The sequence below is a fragment of the Pseudophryne corroboree genome, chromosome 5 (genome assembly GCF_028390025.1).
Source record: "Pseudophryne corroboree isolate aPseCor3 chromosome 5, aPseCor3.hap2, whole genome shotgun sequence".
Taxonomy (NCBI): domain Eukaryota; kingdom Metazoa; phylum Chordata; class Amphibia; order Anura; family Myobatrachidae; genus Pseudophryne; species Pseudophryne corroboree.
The window spans coordinates 217,498,394-217,524,364 of record NC_086448.1 but is presented as its reverse complement, the minus strand read 5'-3'; the positions used below and the strand labels follow the sequence as shown (position 1 = coordinate 217,524,364).

The window sequence follows — 25,971 nt, the reverse complement described above, 5'->3', positions numbered from 1 at the left end:
CACCGGTTCAGCGGCTTCCAATATCTCAGCATGACGGTGTTCCCCCTCCCCGAGAGACACTCGAGGTGGGAGCGCATTTACTTCACTTCAGCCAAGTGTTGGAAGACTCTTGCCAAAATTCCTGGGTCAGGGATCTTATTTCTCACGGTTACAGGCTGGAGTTCGACACAGCTCCTCCCCAACTATTTTTCTCGATCGGGCTTGCCAGCCTCGGAAGACTTTCAGATTGTCCTACAACAGGCCATAAAGAAAGTGGTCCAGTCCCAAGTGATTGCTCCAGTACCAATCCAACAACAGGGTCAGGGTTATTATTCATACCTGTTTGTGGTACCAAAGCCGGACTGCTCGGTAAAACCCATCCTGAATTTTAATTCACTAAACCCTTATCTAAAGGTTTTCAAGTTCAAGATGGAATCCCTAAAAGCAGTGATCCGCGATTTAGAGAAAAAAAAGAGTTTCTGGCGTCCTTGGATGTAAAGGACGCGTATCTCCAAATAACAATTTGGACGCCTCATCAGGCTTACCTAAGGTTCGCTTTACAAGACGACCACTATTAGTTCCGGGTGTTGCCGTTCGGACTGTCCACGGCTCCGCGGGTATTCACAAAGGTGATGGCGGAGATGATTCTCCTACTCAGGACTTGGAGAGTCAACGTGGTTCCTTATCTGGATGACCTCCTGATAAAGGCGAGATCAGAGGAGCTTCTAGTGCTTGGAGTCAACCGCACTATTCAGGTGCTTTCGCATCACGGATGGATCCTGAATTTACAGAAGTCCCGTTTGTTACCATCTCAACGACTCTAGTTTCTGGGAATGATCCTGGATACAGTGGAACTGAATGTGTTCCTCCCGGAGGAAAAGGTGACAACCCTCCAGGACTTGGTCAGAGATGTTCTGTGACCACTTGGATTTCGGTCCATCTTTGCATCCGCTTGCTGGGCAAGATGGTGGCCTCATACGAGGCGATACAATACGGAAGGTTGCATGCCAGGACCTTTCAGCTGGATGTATTGAACAAGTGGTCAGGCTCACACCTACATATGCATCGAATCATACGTTTTTCACCACAAGCTAGGATGTGGTTGTATTCTCCAAACCTTTTTGCCGGACGGAGCTTCGGGATTCAGGATTGGATCCTCCTCATGACAGACGCAAGTCTGAAGGGATGGGGAGCAGTGACCCAAGAAGTCCAGTTTCGGGGCCGGTGGACTTTGCTGGAAGCCCAGCTTCCTATCAACATTCTGGAGTTGCGGGCTGTGTACAACGCTCTGCTTCAGGCCTATTCTCTACTTCGGAACCAGGCCATCCAGGTCCAGTCGGACAACGCGACGATGGTGGCATACATCAATCATCAAGGTGGAACAAAAAGCAGAGCTTGCATGAGATAAGTATCCAAGATACACTCCTGGACGGAAAAACACGCAAGGGCTGTTTCAGCCATCTTCATTCCGGGCATGGACAAATGGGAAGTGGACTTCCTCAGTCGTCACGACCTCCATCCCGGGGAATGGGGACTCAACGAACAAGTGTTCAATCAGATTGTGGCTCTGTGGGGTCATCCATAGATCGACCTAATGGCATCTCGGCTCAACAAGAAGCTCAGCCGATATTGCTCGAGAACCAGGGACCCTCAGGCAGTGGCATTGGATGACAACCAGGTGGTCCTATCGACTGGTGTATCTGTTCCCTCCAATTCCGTTAATCCCAAGGGTGTTAAAGAGAATCAGAAGTCAAAGAGCAGATGCGATCCTGGTGGCCCCAGATTGACCTCGAAGGACATGGTACGCGGATATTCTGGACATGTTGGTCGAGGATCCTTGGCCTCTACCTTGAAGAGAGGATCGTTCGTCTACCCGGACTTACGGCGTCTTCGTTTGACGACTTGGTGGTTGAGCGGCAGATCCTAGCACAAAAGGGCCTGGACAATGAAGTAATATCCACTGTATTCCAGGCGCGGAAACCGGTGACATCGTCACATTACTATCTAGAGGAGATACATATCCTGGTGTGAGAAGGAGAGACTTCCACCTGCGGATTTTAAACTAGGACGCTTCCTGCGGTTTTTTTACAGGCTGGCGTGGATTTGGGCCTGCGTCTGGGATCTCTAAAAGTTCAGATTTCGGCCTTATCACTATTCTTCCAGAAAAAATTGGCAGTTCTGCCTGAAGTGCCGACCTTTCTACAAGGGGTACTACATATACAACCTCCCTTTGTGCCTCCGACAGCACCATGGGAGCTTGATGTTGTGTTGAATTTCCTACAGTCATCATGGTTCGAACCTCTGACATCAGTGGAAGACAAGTACCTTACTTGGAAGACTGTAATGTTACTGGCCCTGGCATCTGCCAGGCGTGTTTAAGACTTGGGGGCCTTGTCGTGTAAGAGTCCTTATCTGATTTTCCACGAGGATAGAGTAGAGCTCAGAACACGGCAAAAGTTCCTGCCGAAGGTGGTCTCGGCATTCCACCTCAATCAAGCTATCGTGGTTCTGTCTAGTTCAGGGAATCCTGACATCCCAGAATCGCTGGATGCTATTGGTGCCTTGATGACCTACGTCAAAAGAACAGCTCGGACTAGGAAGACTGATGGCCTCTTTGTGCTTTACGATGCAAAAGAAGGTTGCCCTGCGTCAAAGCAGTCTATTGCTCGTTTGATTCGGATGACCATTCAACAAGCGTATGTGTCGGCATCATTACCGGTGCCTACGTCTCTGAAAGCCCACTCTACAAGAGCGGCGGGATCTTCCTGGGCGGCTTGGGATCTTCCTGGGCGGCTGCCAGAGGAGTCTCGGCCTTACAACTTTGCCGAGCGGCTACCTGGTCGGGGAAGAATACGTTTCGAAAGTTCTACAAGTTTGATACCCTGGGCAAAGAGGATACCCAGTTTGGTCAGGCGATGTTGCAGACGTCTTTGCACGTTCCCGCCTGTTCTGGAAGCTTTGGGACATCCCCATTGTATTAAGGAATGACCCCACTATCCCATATGGATGTTAGAGAAAATAGGATTTTAATTACCTACCGGTAAATTATTTTCTTGTAGTCCATATGGGATACTGGACGCCCGCCTCGGTGCGGTGTTTTTATGCAGGTTCTTGTTCAAGTTATACTATAAGGTATTACTGTTTGTTAGACTAGTTGCCACACGTTAGGTCGATAGATGTTGTATTTGTTACTGCCGGGACACCCTACTCCTCTGTCCTCCTTTTTTTTCTGACTTCTCTACCCTTTCTTACCCATTTTAGGGTCTCCCAGGTTTAGGAAAAAGGAGAAGACTGGAAGGTAATTTAAAAAAGGAGTAGATGGACCTTTAGGTTCCTTTCTGTTGTACATTGGTTTCTGGGTAAATTGCTATTACTGTACTGAGCATTTTTTTTTTTTTTTTGTGTCCAGCATGTGCAGTAAACGCAAATGCTTTGAATTTTACTCACTCCACCGTTCTAAGACTTTTAACTTTGAGAGGGACAGATTTGGTTGTGAGGCTCTTCTGACATTGGTGTTGCCCTTTATAGATCCAAGAGATGTGCATACATCTTAGTGGCCTCCGCCGTCAGCACACGATTGAGAATGACTTTCTACAGCGAGAGTGAAAGTGATAATAAATGAGGCTGTTGACTACTTACATAATGTCAAATTCAACCTTTTTTTTTTTTTAAATTTAGCACAGTTTGACAATGTGCTAGTTCTGGCTGTAGTCCATTTAAAGGTGGCCAAATACAGGCTGCTGTAGGAAATGCCTGGAATTTAGGCTCTCCATTTGTTCTATGGGCTATGATTATTGTTGTCATCCAGATGCTCTCATATTACGTGTACCCCAACTCACATTTGTACCTTTTCTATCAAACCTGCCACATCTTGTGAAGCTTATGTTTGTCTTAACCTTTGAACTTTTAGACTATTAATCTATCTTTATAAATGCGAAAGCCCTTACTCACTGACTCATCACTAATTCTTTTACTTCTCGATATGGTAGGAAGTTGAAATGTAACATAGATGTTTTGCAGGTGAGAAATAGGAAAACTACATCAATAGAATTTTAATAAACCTCCCCTAAGGGGATGAAAAGGGGGTTGACATAATGACATCATTAGCGATGCGTGGCTTGCGTTGCGTGAACAATAACACCCAAATGGACAATTGGAAAAAAATTTGGATTGTACCTCCAGTGTGTAGAATTTAATAAACTACAAAAATGGTCCTGTCACTTTTTACTGTATCTGGTACGGTTGCTCCTCTGGTAACGCCAGAACCATGGATTAATATTTACTTACATTAAGACATCTCAGATTTACATCTCTATAGATTTACCAGACACTCATTTACAACCAGGAAAATGAGACACTTCCATGCGAAGAACGTGTAGAACAGTTAGTGGCTTTATACTTCTTTTGTGTTCTAATATGAAATTGTACTGTTCGTATTGCTATTATTCTGTGTCCTGCACTGGTAGTGAGCTGCCTTAATATAAATTCTGGTGTAATTGCTACTTGTTCTTTATGCTTTATTGTTGCTAGTTTTCCCAGTGGTATTAACATAATTTGGGTTTTCTCAAGGTAATGATACAATATAAACGTTTAATACAGGTTGAGTATCCCATATCCAAATATTCCGAAATACAGAATTTTTTCAGTGAGAGTGATATAGTGAAACCTTTGTTTTCTGATGGCTCAATGTACACAAACTTTGGGGTATATTTACAAAGATTCATGTTTTGGCCGTTTTGAAGGGTGTTTGAACTCGAATGTTATCGGGTGCATTTTACTGCAACTTTTTGAATCCTGATACCCGGCCGGATTCACTAAGCTGCCGAGTTTTACACAATCGTTTTTTCCGATGTCGATGTGATTCGTAATATCAGGCAGTGTTTTACGGGAGTGATGAGTAAAACACTGCCTGACAAAACACAAGGAATCCCGGCCGGATCTGTGAGATCCGTGCAGGGCTTCATTGTGTACCTTAAAAAGTTGATTAAAGTGTTTAAAAATCTGAAAAAATTGCGTGGGGTCCCCCCTTCCTAAGCACAACCAGCCTCGAGCTCTTTGAGCCGGTCCTGGTTGAAAAAATATGGGGGAGAAAAATGACAGGGGTCCCCCCATATTTAATCAACCAGCACCGGGCTCTGCGCCTGGTCCTGGTTCCAAAAATACGGGGGACAAAAAGCGTAGGGGTCCCCCGTATTTCTGAAACCAGCACCGGGCTCCACTAGCTGGGGAGATAATGCCACAGCCGGGGGACACTTTGATATCGGTCCCTGCGGCCGTGCCATTAATACCCCAACTAGTCACCCCTGGCCGGGGTACCCTGGAGGAGTGGGGACCCCTTCAATCAAGGGGTACCCCCCCTCCAGCCACCCAAGGGCCAGGGGTGAAGCCCGAGGCTGTCCCCCCATCCAAGAGCGGCGGATGGGGGGCTGATAGCCTTGTGTGAAATTGTGAATATTGTTTATAGTAGCAGTACTACAAGTCCCAGCAAGCCTCCCCCTCAAGCTGGTACTTGGAGAACCACAAGTACCAGCATGCGGTGGAAAACCGGGCCCACTGGTACCTGTAGTACTACTACTAAAAAAATACCCCAATAAAAACAGGACACACACACCGTGACAGTACAACTTTATTACATACATGCACACCAACATACACACATACTTACCTATGTTCCCACGAGGCTCGGTCCTCTTCTCCATGTAGAATCCTAGGGGTACCTGTGAAAAAAATTATACTCACATAATCCAGTGAAGAATCCGACCTTTGAATAATCCACGTACTTGGCAAAAAAATAAAACGGAAACCCGACCACGCACATGGGACCCCTATCCCCGACTGCCAGGACCCCCCCTGACTCCTGTCAAAGAGGGTCCCTTTAGCCAATCAGGGAGCGCCACGTCGTGGCACCCTCCTGATTGGCTGTGTGCTCCCGTAGTGTCTGTCAGGCAGCACACGGCAGTGATACAATGTAGCGCCTATGCGCTCCATTGTAGCCAATGGTGGGAACTTTGCGGTCAGCGGTCAACCGCTGACCGCAAAGTTCTACTGCTACTAAAAACAATATTCACAATTTCACACAAGGCTATCAGCCCCCCATCCGCCGCCCTTGGATGGGGGAAGACAGCCTCGGACTTCACCCCTGGCCCTTGGGTGGCTGGAGGAGGGGGACCCCTTGATTGAAGGGGTCCCCACTCCTCCAGGGTACCCCAGCCAGTGGTGACTAGTTGGGGTTTTAATGGCACGGCCGCAGGGACCGATATCAAAGTGTCCCCTGGCTGTGGCATTATCTCCCCAGCTAGTGGAGCCCGGTGCTGGTTTCAGAAATACGGGGGACCCCTACGCTTTTTGTCCCCCGTATTTTTGGAACCAGGACCAGGCGCAGAGCCCAGTGCTGGTTGATTAAATATGGGGGAACCCCAGTCATTTCCCCCCCCATATTTTTCAACCAGGACCGGCTCAAAGAGCCCGAGGCTGGTTATGCTTAGGAGGGGGGGACCCCACGCAATTTTTTTCCCCGTTTTTACACTAAACAGACCCTTTCCCATAGATAACCATGCACAGATCTCACTGATCCGTGCATGGTTATCCAAACTCGACTGGAAAAAGCAGGTCTATTTTATTGCTGCTTTTTTTAACGAATCGAAAAAAAACAGACCAGCACTTGAGCACTCAGAAACTAACACCCAAATACGAATGAATAGTGAATGCCCGTATTCTATGAAATAACAGCCGCGTTTGACCGATGGTCTATTCATTCGTATTTGTGAACGTTGTCATTCAAACCATTGCGAATAGTCCAAACACTGCTGAGATTGGTGCTTAGTGAATTCCCGGATTGGGACTTAGAAAAAAAAACACAAATCGGGCAAACTCGATTTTTTTTAGTAAATATTGGCCCTTGTTTAATACACGAAGTTATTAAAAATATTGTATTAAATGACCTTCAAGCTGTGTGTATAAGGTGTATATGAAACATAAATGAATTGTGTGAATGTACCCACACTTTGTTTAATGCACAAAGTTATTACAAATATTGGCTAAAATTACCTTCAGTCTGTGTGTATAAGGTGTATATGAAACATAAATGCATTCTGTGCTTAGACTTGGGTCCCATCGCCATGATCTCATTATGGTATGCAATTATTCCAAAATACGGAAAAATCCGATATCCAAAATACCTCTGGTCCCAAGCATTTTGGATAAGGGATACTCAACCTGTAATCTGGGGCCAATATCACACATAAACTAACATATTACCACCAAGCTGATATTGATTAACATTAATCCAGTATAGTGTTCACTCTAAGAGTGAAAAGGGGCAGGACGCCGGACTCCGGGGGCATATTTGCCCCGGGGGCGTGGCCACGCAAATTAGGGGGCGTGGCCACACCTACGTCATTTTAGGGGGCGGTGCGGCCCACAGACGCTACTATAGAGAGCGTCTGTAGCCGGCGATGTCACTGTTGGGGGCGTGCCCAGCACCTCCGTCGGTGCTGGGCTTCCCCCAGCTCTCTCCCAATGCGTGAATGGATGCCACACGCATGCGCACGGCATCTATACACGCCAGGAGGGCAGGAAGCGGGCGGCTGTTCTAGCAGGGCGCTGCAAAAGGGGCAGGGCGGGTTTTGCCTGCTAAAAAACGGGCAGGGCGTGGCGCCCTGCTAAAACAGCCTAGAGTGAACACTACAGTATAAATTTGTTTTAGAAAAATGAAGTTTGTCTATGGCAGATTTGGGCTAACCCAGTGAGCGTCCTTCTTACAGCTGCTCTGAACACTGTAAACTCCACAATGAATGACTTCAATCAGTAACCTTACGATATTACAGTAGGTGGGAGAGACGTGATCCCAGAATGTTGCGTCTTTCGTCTCGATTTTCTCTCGTAGAATTCACAGTAATCCATATATTTATGTAAGCATGTTCTAGCTGCCAGGATCTGTTTTCCGTACACAAAATAGACAATGCCTCGTTGAATAGGGCATTTCTCCAGTTAAACTGAGAAACCTCAAAACCGCAGACAAAGAAACACAAAAGCAATGTGCTAAGAGCTTGCTGCTTTCCTGTAGAGTGTTCTGTCTGGATGGCACGTTTGTTATGTATAGTATTGATTACCTGTGATTATCTCAGGTGACATCCCCAGAAAACTGTATTATCTGTCTGCGGGAGATGGCTAACTTCTATAAATCTGCAATGAAGGGAAATGCAGGCAAGGAACTCGCCAATCCATAACAACTGAATCATTTGTGGTCATATCCAGCCATAGAACTAATATATAGGGACATTTATTGGTATCAATTTGTTAGCAATAGATTGTGATAGCCGTGGATTAATTTGAAGTGCAAGGCAAAACAAGCGAACAACTGCAGATCAATTGAAGGTAACATTTAAACTGTGGTGCAAGCAAGATCTCTGCATAGCAGGGTATAGGAGGCTGCATAGCTGCCCATCACACCTGGCAAACAGTGTTTATTAGATCTGTGGGGCAAAGAGCTCAGATCACAGACCACTGAGCAGTGAAGGAAGCGTGTATGGTCATATGAATCATCCTTCACCGTGTTTATGCCAAACAGACGGGTTCATGTGTGGCAGCAGCCTAAAAAGTGTCAGAGACCAGTGTTTTTCCGGCTATGAATCGCTCTATAATGCATGGCAGATTTTCCTGCAATGCTTCAGGTGCAGTCATTCCTTTTACAATCCAGGCCAGTGCTCATCTCTGCTTAATGGTACTGTGAGTTCACCTTTACTCCATGTTACAGCATTTCTTCATGTGTGACAATACCGCGATCCACAGCGCACCAGATCTGAACCCAACTGAGTATTCCTGGGATATTCTGCCACCATCACCCAAGTGTCCGTGCCTTGAATGAATGTTACTGCATCCCTCCTTCAGGCTTTAGTAAACTGAAAGTCATGGCAACTGTCCACTGCCAGTACCATTTACTATATATGTAACAAGATGATGTTAAAAAAGGACTTAATTTATTTCTTCCTTGTTAAAGGCTGTGGTAGTGGGAAAAGAACACTCCAAAAAGCTTATGGTTGTTGCCTGAGAATATTCACAGGATTGAAGCTTATTGGTGGCAAGTCCGTTTGCGAGGATATGCTACAAGATGCCTCTGGAACATGAGCGATTGCCCTCCAAAACTACATCTTTACTTATTTCTCCCCATAGAGGTGCAAAAGAAACAGAGTGAAAATTCCATACTGTAATGTGTGTTTTGTGGGGGCAGATCAGTAAGATTTGAATCACCCCAGATTTTGAATCCTTGATAGGTTTACTATAACCTAACTTGTTCTATATGTGAATTTCCTGTATAGGAATGAGCAGCCTGCAGTGTGTCTCCATAAACATCTCTCTCTGGGTCAGAGATTACGTTTTTGTCTGGCTTTATGCTGTATTGTCCTTGCCACAAAGCATTAAGTACAGAATAATTCAGCCCACACATGGGAGATGCATTTGACCTGATAATGCCTTTCTTAGTCCTAATAAACTTCAGAGCCCCTGTGCACTATTACCTATCCATTTTTTCTGGGGCACTGTGTATTTCATTCTCGCTGATGACAGTTCGATTCCTGCAGAAGTAATAATCTCTTCTAGACCCTCTATCTTATCCTTGGCCTACAGAGCCAGTCCCTGTCAAGTTGAAAAATGAATTATTTTCCAAATATTAGCCTGCTGTTTACAGTTAACTGCGTAGACTCCTAACCAACACTCAAGATCTGTGCATGCAGAGAGCTGCCTCGGACACGTGCCTACAGCATAATGCAGTGCTATTTTATTAGGCGTGTTGGCTATGCTGCGTGTGCTTAGGTTTTATTAGATCACTTAAAAACAAAATTTTCTAAAAATCATTTCTATGTGTATCGTCAACTTAATTTTTGAACATTTTGTAAAAGACACTGGCAAAATCTAAATGTTAGTGTGTGGATATTACTTACTTTCAGTCCTAAACAAGAATTGCTATACAGTAAAGTGATGATTAGCCAGACTAATTTGCATCAAGGGTAGTTCAGATAATTTGTATGGATATATGTTATAAACTATGTTTGTTGTTCTCTTTTTGTTGAAATATGTGAACGTTTAGCTTTTATAGGCTAAAATACCACCGGATATTCATTTTGGTGACTATAGATCGATAATTTTGGTATTTGGATAATCGACATTCTTCTGTATAGATTTTTAGCTTGCCTGTTCATAAGAATAACTGTGAGAATTCACTGACAAAACGTTGTTAATAAAATTAAGTCTGCAATTTCGGTAATAACACATTTTAGCAGCGGATGGAATGTTATGTAAAGTGGTCAGAAGTAACATGTGACTGCTAGCTCCGGCCCAGGAAGAGCAGCAATCACACCATTGGCTGCTCCAGAAGCTGTAAACAATAATGTCTGTACAAAAGGGGGGAGTGGTCGCATCACTAAGAGGCTGGGTCCACATATACTCATAGATGTGCCTAGTTCTGAAACGCTCGTCTGCTCTTTGGGGGTAATTCCAAGTTGATCGCAGCAGGAAATTTTTTAGCAGTTGGGCAAAACCATGTGCACTGCAGGGGAGGCAGATTTAACATGTGCAGAGAGAGTTAGATTTGGGTGTGGTGTGTTCAATCTGCAATCTAATTTGCAATGTAAAAATAAAGCAGCCAGTATTTACCCTACACAGAAACACTATAACCCACCCAAATCTAACTCTTTTTTGCAAATGTTATATCTGCGCCCCCCCCCCTGCAGTGCACATGGTTTTGCCCAGCTGCTAAAAAAATTTCCTGCTGCGATCAACTTGGAATTACCCCATTTATTCTCCTCTCGTCGTCATTTCTCCCTACTGCTAAAAATGAACATGCACTGTAATGATTGGGACGGTTGGGAGGTGCTGGTAATTACTTCATTATTCCACATTTAATAATGCAATTTGGTCTAATTTAATATTTCTTGGTATGCCTTTGTACATTTCACTTTTAAAGACAAGCTTTGTGTGTTCTCTATTCTTTGGGGGAGATTCAATTGTTTGAAAAGTCAGTTGGGTGTCAGTTTTTTACTATCTAATAGGAAAAAAAAAACCACCCAACCGACTTTTCAAACATTTGAATTCCCCCCTTTGTGTCTTTAGATCTGGGGAAGAGGGTATCTCTAGAATATTTGTCTCAAAGTGAATTTTTGATATACCAGTATAGTGGCGAACCTAGCTTTCAATAAAATATACCTCTTTGAAAATGTTGAGTCCTTTAATCTACGGTAAAAAGGTTGCATGACCACTTTTCATCTGTACTAGGAGACACTGTTGACCTTATTGTAACAAACCTATGAGCGTTTTCATATTTTAGTTCTTAAATATAATAACATTTTGTGAAAGGTCAAGTGAACATGTTTTTTATAAGCAAATTAGAGATGACTTGAGCGTTTGGTCATCATTTGTCAGTGTGATGTGAGGTCAGTGATATTTCCTAGCAATGAACGCGTGCGTTAACTAGCAATAGTTTATTGTTTGCCAATGCCTCTGCTCTTAATATTTAATTGAAAAGCAAAATATATATTTTTTGAGTGTCCAGGAGGGGATCAGATGATTATGCGGTGGGTTCTGACAGCAAGTAACTTTGCACCTTGATAAAACCATGTTGCACTGCAGGTGGGTGGTAGATGTAACACGTTCAGAGAGATTGGATTTGAAAGGGGCGTGTCTTAACACCAAACTAAATTGCAGTGTAAGAATTACACCGCCCAGTACCCAGCATGAAATAAAGTAAATGTATTTACAGCCTTTGCATTGCAACATGGTTTACTCACATGTTTCTTTTTTTTTTTTTTGCCTTCCTACCAACTCCGCACCTTTTTGTATGTTTTTGTGTTGAAACCGAACTTGCAGACCTTTCCCGGTCAGCCAGCCTATGTAACTAGCACTGCCAGCACAAAACTATGCTTGAAACATTTCATAAACTATTACTTAACTATAAACTATAAAATTAAGTCAAAAGCAGGTAAATAAAAATGATACAGATTATTAAACAATGAGTGTAAAGTAAATGGTTCTATAGGTTTTCTAGCGCAGTATTGGTTATGACAGGGAAAATCTTTTTGGTTGCTATCGGCAACACCACATATTTCATTTGCACTAGCGTATCCTTAGAAGTGACCATGTTACGATACACAAGAGTCTATATTTTGTGGGCTTAATCAGTATTCACGAGGATGTGTCTTTATTCATTTGGAATTTTCATGGGTGCCTCACAGCTCCTCAGTGCGTTTGCATTGAATGTTGTGAGTCAGAGTGTTTAGCAATGTTATCTGACAACGTTGGTGTCATGACTTCTATTACAACCTGTGCCCTGTGTGTGGAGTTTTTATGTTCTCATTTGTGTTTCCTCTGGGCACTTTCTTTCCTCCAGCAAAACAAATGCATACTGAATAATTAACGTCTGATTAAATTATCACTAGTCTGTGTACTTGTCCTTATGATACAAAATACAGGTTGTAATATCCGCTGAAACAGTATCTGTTAATACTGTAAATTTTGGTTGCCTTTGAAATTGTTGCTTCTTCACAAGTAGTAGAACTACATTGTATTATTATATAAAGTCATTGTTCAGAAACACATTTGTAAAATAAATTATATATTGTTGTGTTTTATATTGTTCTTCAAATGCCTAAAAAATTAATTTATTTGTTGCTGCAGTGCCAAATCAAACACTCAAATAAGTTTATTTGTTAAGAAGTTTGGTGTTGCAAGTATTTTATTTTCCATAAGAACAGATTATTGCATGTTCCTCAGTTGTGTAAAAAATGATATATATGAGCGATGGACCTTATACAGAGATAAACGCAGATCGCTGCATACACAGCCAGACCTGCATCCATCTCCTCGCTTGCTTGCGGATACATCTGAACTAAAGCCGTGTACACACGGCGCAATGCGGCTTTAGCCCGACATTGACTATTCGATGGGGCCGGAGGCCGGCCCCGCAGACATAGTCAATGTTGGGCTGCCTGCACAGTCTATTTTCTCTAACGTCCTAGTGGATGCTGGGGACTCCGTCAGGACCATGGGGATTAGCGGCTCCGCAGGAGACAGGGCACAAAAATAAAGCTTTAGGATCAGGTGGTGTGCACTGGCTCCTCCCCCTATGACCCTCCTCCAAGCCTCAGTTAGGTTTTTGTGCCCGTCCGAGCAGGGTGCAATCTAGGTGGCTCTCCTAAAGAGCTGCTTAGAAAAAGTTTTTAGGTTTTTTATTTTCAGTGAGTCCTGCTGGCAACAGGCTCACTGCATCGAGGGACTTAGGGGAGAGAAGTCAACTCACCTGCGTGCAGGATGGATTGGCTTCTTAGGCTACTGGACACCATTAGCTCCAGAGGGATCGAACACAGGCCCAGCCATGGAGTCCGGTCCCGGAGCCGCGCCGCCGACCCCCCTTGCAGATGCCGAAGATGGAAGAGGTCCAGAAGCAGGCGGCAGAAGACTTTTCAGTCTTCCTGAGGTAGCGCACAGCACTGCAGCTGTGCGCCATTGTTGTCAGCACACTTCACACAGCGGTCACGGAGGGTGCAGGGCGCTGGGGGGGCGCCCTGGGCAGCAATGTATAATACCTTTTTATGGCTAAAAAATACATCACATATAGCCCTTGAGGCTATATGGATGTATTTAACCCCTGCCAGATCTCACAAACTCCGAAGAAGAGCCCGCCGAAATAGGGGGCGGGGCTTATTCTCCTCAGCACACAGCGCCATTTTCCTGCTCAGCTCCGCTGTGAGGAAGGCTCCCAGGACTCTCCCCTGCACTGCACTACAGAAACAGGGTAAAACAGAGAGGGGGGGCACTTTTTTTGGCTATATTACTATATTTAAGCTGCTATAAGGATACAACACTTATATAGGGTTGTTCCCATATATATTATAGCGCTTGGGTGTGTGCTGGCAAACTCTCCCTCTGTCTCCCCAAAGGGCTAGTGGGGTCCTGTCTTCAATAGAGCATTCCCTGTGTGTCTGCTGTGTGTCGGTACGTGTGTGTCGACATGTATGAGGACGATGTTGGTGTGGAGGCAGAGCAATTGCCGGTAATGGTGATGTCACCCCCCAGGGAGTCGACACCGGAATGGATGGCTTTGTTTATGGAATTACGTGATAATGTCAGCACATTACAAAAATCAGTTGACGACATGAGACGGCCGGAAAACCAGTTAGTACCTGGCTAGGCGTCTCAGACACCGTCAGGGGCTGTAAAACGCCCTTTACCTCAGTCGGTCGACACAGACCCAGACACGGACACTGAATCTAGTGTCGACGGTGAAGAAACAAACGTATTTTCCAGTAGGGCCACACGTTATATGATCACGGCAATGAAGGAGGCTTTGCATATCTCTGATACTACAAGTACCACAAAAAGGGGTATTATGTGGGGGGTGAAAAAACTACCTGTAGTTTTTCCTGAATCAGAGGAATTGAATGATGTATGTGATGAAGCGTGGGTTAACCCAGATAGAAAAGTGCTAATTTCAAAAAAGTTATTGGCATTATACCCTTTCCCGCCAGAGGTTAGGGCGCGCTGGGAAACACCCCCTAAGGTGGATAAGGCGCTCACGCGCTTATCAAAACAAGTGGCGTTACCGTCTCCTGATACGGCCGCCCTCAAGGATCCAGCTGATAGGAGGCTGGAAACTACCCTAAAAAGTATATACACACATACTGGTGTTATACTGCGACCAGCCATCGCCTCAGCCTGGATGTGCAGTGCTGGGGTGGTCTGGTCGGATTCCCTGACTGAAAATATTGATACCCTGGATAGGGACAGTATTTTACAGACTTTAGAGCAATTAAAGGATGCTTTTCTTTATATGCGAGATGCTCAGAGGGATATTTGCACTCTGGCATCGAGAGTAAGTGCGATGTCCATATCTGCCAGAAGAAGTTTATGGACACGACAGTGGTCAGGTGATGCGGATTCCAAACGGCATATGGAAGTATTGCCGTATAAAGGGGAGGAATTATTTGGCGTCGGTCTATCGGATTTGGTGGCCACGGCAACTGCCGGGAAATACACCTTTTTACCTCAGACCCCCCCCCCAACAGAAAAAGACACCGTCTTTTCATCCGCAGTCCTTTCGGTCCTATAAGAAGCGGGCAAAAGGACAGTCATATCTGCCCCGAGGCAGAGGAAAGGGTAAGAGAGGGCAGCAAGCAGCTCCTTCCCAGGAACAGAAGCCCTCCGCGGGTTCTGCAAAGCCCTCAGCATGACGCTGGGGCTTTACAAGCGGACTCGGGAACGGTGGGGGGTCGACTCAAGAATTTCAGCGCGCAGTGGGCTTGCTCACAGGTGGACCCCTGGATCCTGCAGGTAGTATCTCAGGGTTACAGGTTGGAATTCTAGAAGTCTCCCCCTCGCCGGTTCCTAAAGTCTGCTTTGCCAACGTCTCCCTCAGACAGGGCGACGGTATTGGAAGCCATTCACAAGCTGTTTTCTCAGCAGGTGATAATCAAGGTACCCCTCCTACAACAGGAAAAGGGGTATTACTCCACGCTATTTGTGGTACCGAAACCGGACGGCTCGGTAAGACCTATTCTAAATCTGAAATCTTTGAACCTGTACATACAAAAATTCAAGTTCAAGATGGAATCACTCAGAGCAGTGATAGCGAATCTGGAAGAAGGGGACTTTATGGTGTCCCTGGACATAAAAGATGCTTACCTGCATGTCCCAATTTGCCCTTCACATCAAGGGTACCTCAGGTTCGTGGTGCAAAACTGTCATTATTAGTTTCAGACGCTGCCGTTTGGATTGTCCACGGCACCTCGGGTCTTTACCAAGGTAATGGCCGAAATGATGATTCTTCTGCGAAGAAGAGGCGTATTAATTATCCCTTACTTGGACGATCTCCTGATAAGGGCAAGGTCCAGAGAACAGCTGGAGGACGGAGTAGCACTAACCCAAGTAGTGCTGCAACAACACGGGTGGATTCTGAATTTTCCAAAATCTCAGTTGACCCCGACAACACGTCTGCTGTTCCTGGGAATGATTCTGGACACGGTTCAGAAAAAGGTGTTTCTTCCGGAGGAGAAAGCCAAGGAGTTATCCGAACTTGTCAGGAACCTCCTAAAACCAGGAAAAGTGTCTGTGCATCAATGCACAAGAGTCCTGGGAAAGATGGTGGCTTCTTACGAAGCAATCCCATTCGGCAGATTCCACGCACGAACTTTTCAGTGGGATCTGCTGGACAAATGGTCCGGATCGCATCTGCAGATGCATCAGCGGATAACCTTATCGCCACGGACAAGGGTGTCTCTTCTGTGGTGGTTGCAGAGTGCTCATCTGTTAGAAGGCCGCAGATTCGGCATACAGGACTGGGTCCTGGTGACCACGGATGCCAGTCTGAGAGGCTGGGGAGCGGTCACACAGGGAAGAAACTTCCAGGGAGTATGGTCAAGCCTGGAGATGTCTCTTCACATAAATATACTGGAGCTAAGAGCGATTTACAATGCTCTAAGCCTGGCAAAACCCCTGCTTCAGGGTCAGCCGGTGTTGATCCAGTCGGACAACATCACGGCAGTCGCCCACGTAAACAGACAGGGCGGCACAAGAAGCAGGAGAGCAATGGCAGAAGCTGCAAGGATTCTTCGCTGGGCGGAAGATCATGTGATAGCACTGTCAGCAGTGTTCATTCCGGGAGTGGACAACTGGGAAGCAGACTTCCTCAGCAGACACGATCTACACCCGGGAGAGTGGGGACTTCATCCAGAAGTCTTACACATGATTGTGAACCGTTGGGAAAAACCAAAGGTGGATATGATGGCGTCTCGCCTCAACAAAAAACTGGACAGGTACTGCGCCAGGTCAAGAGACCCTCAGGCAATAGCTGTGGACGCTCTGGTAACACCGTGGGTGTTCCAGTCAGTGTATGTGTTTCCTCCTCTGCCTCTCATACCCAAAGTACTGAGAATTATACGGCAAACGGGAGTAAGAACGATACTCGTGGCTCCGGATTGGCCAAGAAGAACTTGGTACCCGGAACTTCAGGAGATGCTCACGGAAAATCCGTGGCCTCTACCTCTAAGACGGGACCTGATTCAGCAGGGACCGTGTCTATTCCAAGACTTACCGCGGCTGCGTTTGACGGCGTGGCGGTTGAACGCCGAATTCTAAGGGAAAAAGGCATTCCAGAAGAGGTCATTCCTACACTGGTTAAAGCCAGGAAGGAGGTGACTGCACAACATTATCACCGCATTTGGAGAAAATATGTTGCGTGGTGTGAGGCCAGGAAGGCCCCCACGGAGGAATTTCAATTGGGTCGATTCCTACATTTCCTGCAAACAGGATTGTCTATGGGCCTCAAGTTGGGGTCCATTAAGGTTCAAATTTCGGCCCTGTCGATTTTCTTCCAGAAAGAATTGGCTTCAGTTCCTGAAGTCCAGACTTTTGTAAAAGGAGTACTACATATACAGCCCCCGGTTGTGCCCCCAGTGGCTCCGTGGGACCTTAATGTAGTTTTGGATTTTCTCAAATCCCATTGGTTTGAGCCACTCAAATCGGCGGATTTGAAATATCTTACATAGAAAGTAACCATGCTACTGGCCCTGGCTTCAGCCAGGAGAGTGTCAAAATTGGCGGCTTTATCGTATAAAAGCCCATATCTGATTTTCCATTCGGACAGAGCAGAACTGCGGACGCGTCCTCATTTTCTGCCTAAGGTGGTGTCAGCGTTTCACCTGAACCAGCCTATTGTGGTGCCTGCGGCTACTAGCGATTTGGAGGATTCCAAGTTGCTGGACGTTGTCAGGGCATTGAAAATATATATTTCAAGGACGGCTGGAGTCAGAAAATCTGACTCGCTGTTTATACTGTATGCACCCAACAAGCTGGGTGCTCCTGCTTCTAAGCAGACGATTGCTCGTTGGATTTGTAGCACAATTCAACTTGCACATTCTGTGGCAGGCCTGCCACAGCCTAAATCTGTCAAGGCCCATTCCACAAGGAAGGTGGGCTCATCCTGGGCGGCTGCCCGAGGGGTCTCGGCATTACAACTCTGCCGAGCAGCTACGTGGTCGGGGGAGAACACGTTTGTAAAATTCTACAAATTTGATACCCTGGCTAAAGAGGACCTGGAGTTCTCTCATTCGGTGCTGCAGAGTCATCCGCACTCTCCCGCCCGTTTGGGAGCTTTGGTATAATCCCCATGGTCCTGACGGAGTCCCCAGCATCCACTAGGACGTTAGAGAAAATAAGATTTTACTTACCGATAAATCTATTTCTCGTAGTCCGTAGTGGATGCTGGGCGCCCATCCCAAGTGCGGATTGTCTGCAATACTTGTACATAGTTATTGTTACAAAAAAATCGGGTTGTTCTTGTTGTGAGCCATCTGTTCAGAGGCTCCTACGTTGTCATACTGTTAACTGGGTTCAGATCACAAGTTGTACGGTGTGATTGGTGTGGCTGGTATGAGTCTTACCCGGGATTCAAAATCCTTCCTTATTGTGTACGCTCGTCCGGGCACAGTATCCTAACTGAGGCTTGGAGGAGGGTCATAGGGGGAGGAGCCAGTGCACACCACCTGATCCTAAAGCTTTATTTTTGTGCCCTGTCTCCTGCGGAGCCGCTAATCCCCATGGTCCTGACGGAGTCCCCAGCATCCACTACGGACTACGAGAAATAGATTTATCGGTAAGTAAAATCTTATTTTTGCTTGTGATGCCGATCCTGCGGAACCGCGCATCGGCATCGCAAGCTCTGTGCACACGGTGCAATATGCACTAACTTTCCTTATGATTTTGACTATATAGTCAAATTGTAAGGAAAGTTAAGTGCATATCGCACCATGTACACACTTTTAGGTTGAACCATGGCAGCGTAGCCTGGCTGTGCTGTCAGACGGTCGGCCAACATTTTTGTAATCGGAGTGGCTACGTGTTAAGTCGTGCAGCCACCCCAAAAATGGACCCCCCCCACCCCTGTTCGGAATGCCCCCCCCCCCCCCCCCAACACTGCGTCGACTGCCGCCACTGCCATTGCAGTCGCAGACATCGGGAATGCAACCGCAATGTGTGTGCATGCGTGATGCGGCCGCTGCACGTGTGCAGTTTGCCAAAATACTGCGCTGTGTGCCGCATTGGCGACCAAGTCTGAATGATGCCCTTTATCTGTTTCCTGCTCTTAACTGTGTGTGCATTTTTTTTTCTATTACCCCATGTCAAGCATTTAAAAAAATAAATAAAAAAAAATAAAATAAATAAAAAAATATATATATATATATATATATATACATATACGACATCGGATAGGCACTCACCCTTCCCTGTAAATGGAGCCCTGGTGCCTTCTGGAAACTGTTGTACATACAGCAAATCCTAGCATGCAGCGGCACTCAGGGACAGACTCATGGATATTCAAAGCAAGCGGTGTTTAATCCATTCTAGTGCAAAAAAAAGACCATCCAACGTTTCTGGGTGCTAACACCCCTTTGTTCACCTTGACAAAGGGGTGTTAGCACCCCGAAACGTTGGATGGTCTTTTTTTTGCACTAGAATGGATTAAACACCGCTTGCTTTGAATATCCATGAGTCTGTCCCTGAGTGCCGCTGTATATATATATATATATATATATATATATACACATATATTTAACATTATAATACAAAAGTTATGGATGGGTGCTACCATTTTTTTACAAATTTTAATCATTTTAATTAATTTATTTGCTCAAACACATGCTGTCTTTATAATATAGTGTCTGGCTCTCTACATACAAAGGAGGGGAGGCTAGATAATGCATGTGATAACTGCACTGTTTTCCCAGTACTAGTCTTTTTAATATTTATCTCAATGTGTTAATTTCAGTAATTGGGTTTTCTTTAATGTGTGTATTGTATTTTCAGATATGCCACTGCATGTACGACGTAGTAGCGATCCAGCACTGGTTGGCATAACCACTTCAGTGAGTGACTCCAACTTCCCATCTGAGGAGCCATCTCGCAGGAACCCCACTAGGTGGTCTACAACAGCAGGGTTCACAAAGAAGAGCCACCCCGGAGGCCAGAACGCCAATGACAGAAAGGTATAGATTGCATAGATTTTCTGTCTGCAATTGAGCTTTCCCGTTCTGCTATCTCGTTTTAATTGTTTCTTCATGTCAATACTGTTATTACAGCATCCTCCACTGGGCTTCAGCCCCGAGGCAGCTATTCTCCCTGTGAAAAGTACAACTGTTATGTCTGCTGTTCTCGCGTCCCTGGTGAGGGGTCAGACTCACATAAATATGTTTGAAACAATTATCTTGCTCCAAGTTCACCTTCTCCCATCTGTAATCCCATATGCTGCTGGATTACTGGGGGGCACATAACTTTTAATTGATCAGGCTGTAAATTGTACTAGAGCTTAACATTAAAGATATATATATATATATATATATATATATATATATATATATTACAATAAAATTATCATTGCAAAATAAAACCCTAGCAAAATTATATTACAATGTGTAGATTTTCCATGTTAATGTTCTAAAATCAGTTTGTTGGTACATTTAAAATGCAGTGTGCTTTTTGTGTTTAATATGGACCTGTAATTCGTATATAACAGTAAAGTGGGACCTTTTAATAGGAATCTTTGTAGTTTTAGTGATGGAATATCTCCAAATATCTCTCTGTTTAAACTTTGGACATATACAGTAGGAGGGGTATTAAATTAGCTGCAGTGATTTACTGCAGTGAATTGATTCGCCCGGAGCTGTTCAATTTCCCCCAATATCCGGCATTTATCAGGGATTATGTTTTGGGTTCTTTAGGAATGCAAAGCATAATCCCTAATAATCAGACCTTAAAACCTGTGATAACGCATGGGTCTCCCATGTGTTCTTGCACGAAAATTAGACTTTTTTTCTCCCTTCAAAAAAACAGGCTTTAATTGAATAACCTGATAATGACCATGTTCAAAATTAGCTCTATCGGGAGATATATCTGGGCTAATTGAATAACCCCTTTTAGCTGAATTTATATCTTTTTGTGTTTGTAATGGTGGCAGAATAGATGGAAATAGTAAATTTGTTTACGTAAGAATGAAGTGGAACGCCTGAGTATACTGCACCAGGTCAAATATTTGCCCAGATTTATCAAGCCTTGGAGAGTGATAAATTACATGGTGATAAAGTACCAACCAATCAGACCCTAACTGTCATTTTTCAAACACAGACAATAACATGGCAGTTAGAAGCTGATTGGCTGGTACTTTATCAACATGCAATTTATTACTCTCCAAGGATTGATAAATCTGGGCCATAGTGTTCCCAAGATTAAAAGTGACAACTCAATGCCTTTGGTAGTGGGTGTGAGTAGCGCTCATCTCTTACCAGCCCCATCTATTATTCTATGACATTTCATACTCGCCACTTTACAGGGTTATTATTTCCGGGGGGTGCAGATGTAGCTTCCTTCTATGTGCCTCCATACCGCACCCTGAGTCCTCCCAAACACCACGCACACACATTTTGTACTCCATGAGGAAGCCAGCGTCTGATTCGCAGCTACAGCTTCCTGTTTAATTCGGATGTCAGGACATGTATTAGCCCTGGCTAAAATCATTATTGTAGTTGAGTAGAAAAAGTTTGAAATGTATAATTGAAAGCAAAAATGGTAACAAGACAAATTAGTAGAAATTGTAGGATGCACAATAAAGTATAGAGATTTTCAGCAGCAGGCAAATGTTTAGTTTGTGACAAACTGCATTTAGCTGCATAGTAATTGCCTTGTTTAATAATATAACCTCTTTTGTAGTGGGAATTTGTTACTTGCAGGAAAGTATTATGTCCCAACTCAGAGTATTGTCTTCATGGTAGATGCTAGAATCAAGTGGGCTAAGGGACCTTTTCTGTAAGGGGGAGGAGTTACGACGCAAGGGGGAGGAGCTAGGCCAGCGGGATAGTTCCTCTACTATCCACGCCACCAACTATTACCTTTAGTAATTAGGTGGTGAGCGAAGCGGAGCGGAGCGAGCCACCGTGCCCGAAGCGTGGCGAGCGAAGCGAGCTCGCGAGGGTACTTTTCGGGTACCCTGTTCGCCCGTAGCTCCTGCCCCTGGTGACGTAGCTCCTCCCCTCAATACGTCAGAAGGTCCCTTCAGCCCCTCCGATATAGAACCAACCTTGTCTTCATGACCAACTGTTCTCACGTTGATGTTTCAGTAGTTGCTGTCACTCAGGAGCATGTTCACTTATTTGGTTATATTACATATTTTTGTGATGTTTATCATGAGCTTGGACAAAGCATCACAGTGTAACCACATTCTGCATAAAATACAATGTTTTCTTTTTTATAGCACATTCTACACATATACACATTACATCCAGGATATCGCCATTGTTTCTTTGTACATGATGTTTTAAAAGATGTGTTCATTTTTGGGCTTATAGTTTCACCTTCTGAGGATTTTTTTTTTTTTTACTACTTATGTCTATGGCACAACGATGTTGGTGATGAACATTAACATTGGGTACTTTTCATTCAATTACTGTAATGTTCTGGGAATGCTGAAAGATGGGTCAGTTGTCTGTATCAGCCTGTGTTGATAGATGGAACTATGCGGGGCGTAAGTGCTCCCACTTACCCCCTGATCCTCTCATAAGTGGCAGTATTGCTCCAGGATCACACAGACGAGCTGCAGGTTTTGTTCTGAATGGATAGATGTGACTGTCTGTAAATTTAAACAATAAGCTCAAAACCAGACCATCCTCTCAGCAAGGAGCATGCTTCATTCATTTAAATCACTGCATCCTTGGATTGCTGTAAGAGCCCTATTGTGAGGTCCACTTACCTACACCATATGTCTGGAGCCACTAACCATCCTATTTCACACTTGAATTAATAAACAAGTCCGCTTAATCTAGGGCTTTCTTTTTCTTTTCTTTTTGGTTTATTACGGTGACCTGTGCACAGGGATTTTTTTCTCTTGTGGTACTCCCCAATGGTACAGGGAACCAATTCTTTTTTTATGGTATAATTTGTAATTCTTATATCTTATTCTGTATGAATAAATTAGGCATCTAAAGACTTGTCCAGAGTGCGAAAGCTGTTATACTGTGGGTTGAGTCTCCCATATTTAGAATGCTTGGGAACAGAAGTACTTTGGATATCTAATTTACCGTATTTTGGAATAATTGCATACCATAATGAGATATATTGGGGATGGGACCCAAGTCTAAACACAGAAGGCATTTATGTCTCATATACACCTTATACACATATCCTAAAGGTAATTTTATACATGTACACCACCAGTAATCCGGCACCCTTGGTTTCGGCACTGTGCCGGATGATCCATTTTGCCAGATTATCAGTGTTGTCTGCTGCAGTGGTACCAGCAGCAACCTAACTCCCCACACCGCAGCCTAATTCTACCCTGCAGCCCTCCCGCAGCCTGACACCCCTCCCATCTCCTCCGCAGCCTAGCTAAGCCTTTCCTAACTTCCCCCGGCACTTTGTGTCTGAATTAAAAAAAGGTGTTGGATAATCGGTGGTTTATCTGTACAATATTTGTAATAATTTTGTGCATTAAACAAAGCTTGTGCACAGTGAACCATCAGAAGGCAAAGGTGTCACTGTCTCGGTCATGCTTAAAAAAATTCTGTATTTCAGAATTTAGGATATGGGAGACTCCACCTGTATAAATCTTACATCATCTTGTAACTTGTGAGTAATGGTACCTGTTAGAATAAAAATGCTGCCTGTTCATAATTTTGGTAGCATATTATAAATAGGCCATGACCAGTATACTGAGACTTACTAAACCATCAGTTCACTTCACCCTTCTCTATAGATGCCCCAGTGATCACCTCTCTGAAGGCACCAGGAGAGGTGTGGGGGATTATTTGCCTGCATACTATTGTGTATTGATGCAAGCTGATGGCTAGTACATGGGCTAATGACATGGACAGCCCTGTTCATGTGCAGCTTGTGCCACATTGTGAGCATTGCCCAAGTAACATAGTGATATAGCTGTATGACCTGGTGCAATAGACGTAGCAAAGCAGGACACTGTTTGTCAGACACAAGGTAAAAGGATACATTACCTGTGCCAAGGCAAAATGACATATTTTTTAATAGTCCAGATTCGTTTTAAGATTGTAAGTTTACCTATAGGCTTAGATACGTGCCAGGTTTATACCTAGGAAGAAATAAAGTTAGGGATGTGTAAAGAGTAAGTGGGGATCAGTTCCATTAAGACTGAGGCTGTAGAAGCATCTTGCTCATCTTAGGGGAAGCCCGGTATTTTCTTTGTGGATAAGAAGCGAGAGTTTCCACAAGAGGAATTTCCTGGTGGATAGCAATGCTCCTGTATTTATGTAACCTATTTACATTGAATGGTGGTGCTACTTACTGGAAGCTGAACTATGGCAGTCATAGGTTATTTAGAAGCTGACGAGTACACAGAATACATGACGAGTACATGAAAAGCATGGAGCAAACATAATATTTGTGAAATGGCAGCAGTAGTTCTCCGTGTTTGTCGTGACTGTAGGGGGAGATGAGTTATTTTAGTAACATTTCAGGATTACTGTGTAGCCACATCAGAGTGAGACTGAAAACATGACGTGGTGTATGCCACACCTATCCAACTTACTGAAATGACTCTGGCCGTTGAACTGAAATACAGCCTAACCTATATAGCTGAATATATTACCAATCTTAACTTCTTAACTTTGTTTTCTGGAGACTGAGATATAGCTCTGTATGTATGTATGTGTGTGTGTGTGTGTGTGTGTGTGTGTGTATGTATGATTTATCTGCTGTATTTGACACTGTAGACCACTCTCTTCTCATACAGACACTACAATCCCTAGGTCTTAAAGACACAGCCCTTTCTTGGTTCCTATCTTACCTCTCTAATCGCTCCTTCAGTGTTCGCTTCTCTGAATCTACCTCCTCTTCGCTACCTCTTTCAGTTGGAGAACCGCAAGGCTCAGTCTTGGGTCCTCTGCTTTTCTCTATCTATACCTCATCTCTTGGTAAACTAATCAGCTCTTTTGGTTTTCAGTATCTGTACGCAGATGATACTCAAATCTATCTATCCTACCCTGACTTGTCCCTATCTGTACTGGACCGTGTCACTGAATGCCTTTCTGCCATTTCATCCTGGATGACATCTCGCCACCTCAAACTGAATATTTCAAAGACAGAGTTAATTATATTTCCACCGGCCAATAGTAGGTACCAACCTGATATCTCTATCACTGTTGAAAACTCGACTATCTACCTTATCCTACAAGCTCGCTGCCTAGGTGTCATCCTTGACTTTGATCTGTCCTTTGTTCCCCACATTCAATCTGTCTCAAGATCATGTTACATGCATCTAAAAAAACATATCCAAAATACGACCATACCTTACACAAGACGCTGCTAAAACTCTAATCCACGCTCTCATTATCTCCCGCATTGATTATTGCAATAGTCTCCTAACTGGTCTTCCCAAAACGAGACTCTCACCACTACAATCCATTCTGAATGCAGCGGTGAGGCTTATCTTCCTTGCTAGACGTTCATCGTCTGCAGATCCACTCTGTCAGTCCCTCCATTGGTTACCTGTACTCTACCGCATTCAATATAAAATACTTTTACTCACACACAAGGCCATTAACCAAACTACACCAACGTACATCACTTCCATATCTCCCAACCCGATCTCTTCGCTCTTCACAAGACCTGCGTCTCTCATCCACACTCATTACTCGCTCCCACTCACGATTGCAGGACTTTCATCGTGCTGCACCCACTCTGTGAAATGCCCTACCACGCACAATAAGACTCTACTCTAGTCTCCAAACCTTCAAGCGTTCCCTGAAAACTCACTTCTTTAGGCAAGCATATCAAATTCCAGAACCACCCACATAACTTTCATAAACCTTCCTATCAAATTGCATCCACTCTGTACAGTCCACACACATCCTCACATGTCTTCTCATTCTATGCAATAGATAGCACCTTTCCTTGTGTACACATGCCTATTTTCCTATAGATTGTAAGCTTGCG

At 44.4% G+C, this 25,971-nt stretch overlaps 1 protein-coding gene across 17 annotated transcripts in view; it reads left to right on the top strand.

Moving 5' to 3' along the window:
* The window catches only part of PARD3 (par-3 family cell polarity regulator), a 919,963-nt gene that overhangs the window by 373,993 nt on the left and 519,999 nt on the right, over positions 1-25,971 (top strand). For all 17 annotated transcript variants that reach the window (XM_063922114.1, XM_063922110.1, XM_063922109.1 and 14 more), the window contains exon 4: positions 19,828-20,006. In XM_063922114.1, the coding sequence (XP_063778184.1) occupies positions 19,828-20,006 (179 nt within the window). The remainder of the gene's footprint in view (positions 1-19,827; positions 20,007-25,971) is intronic.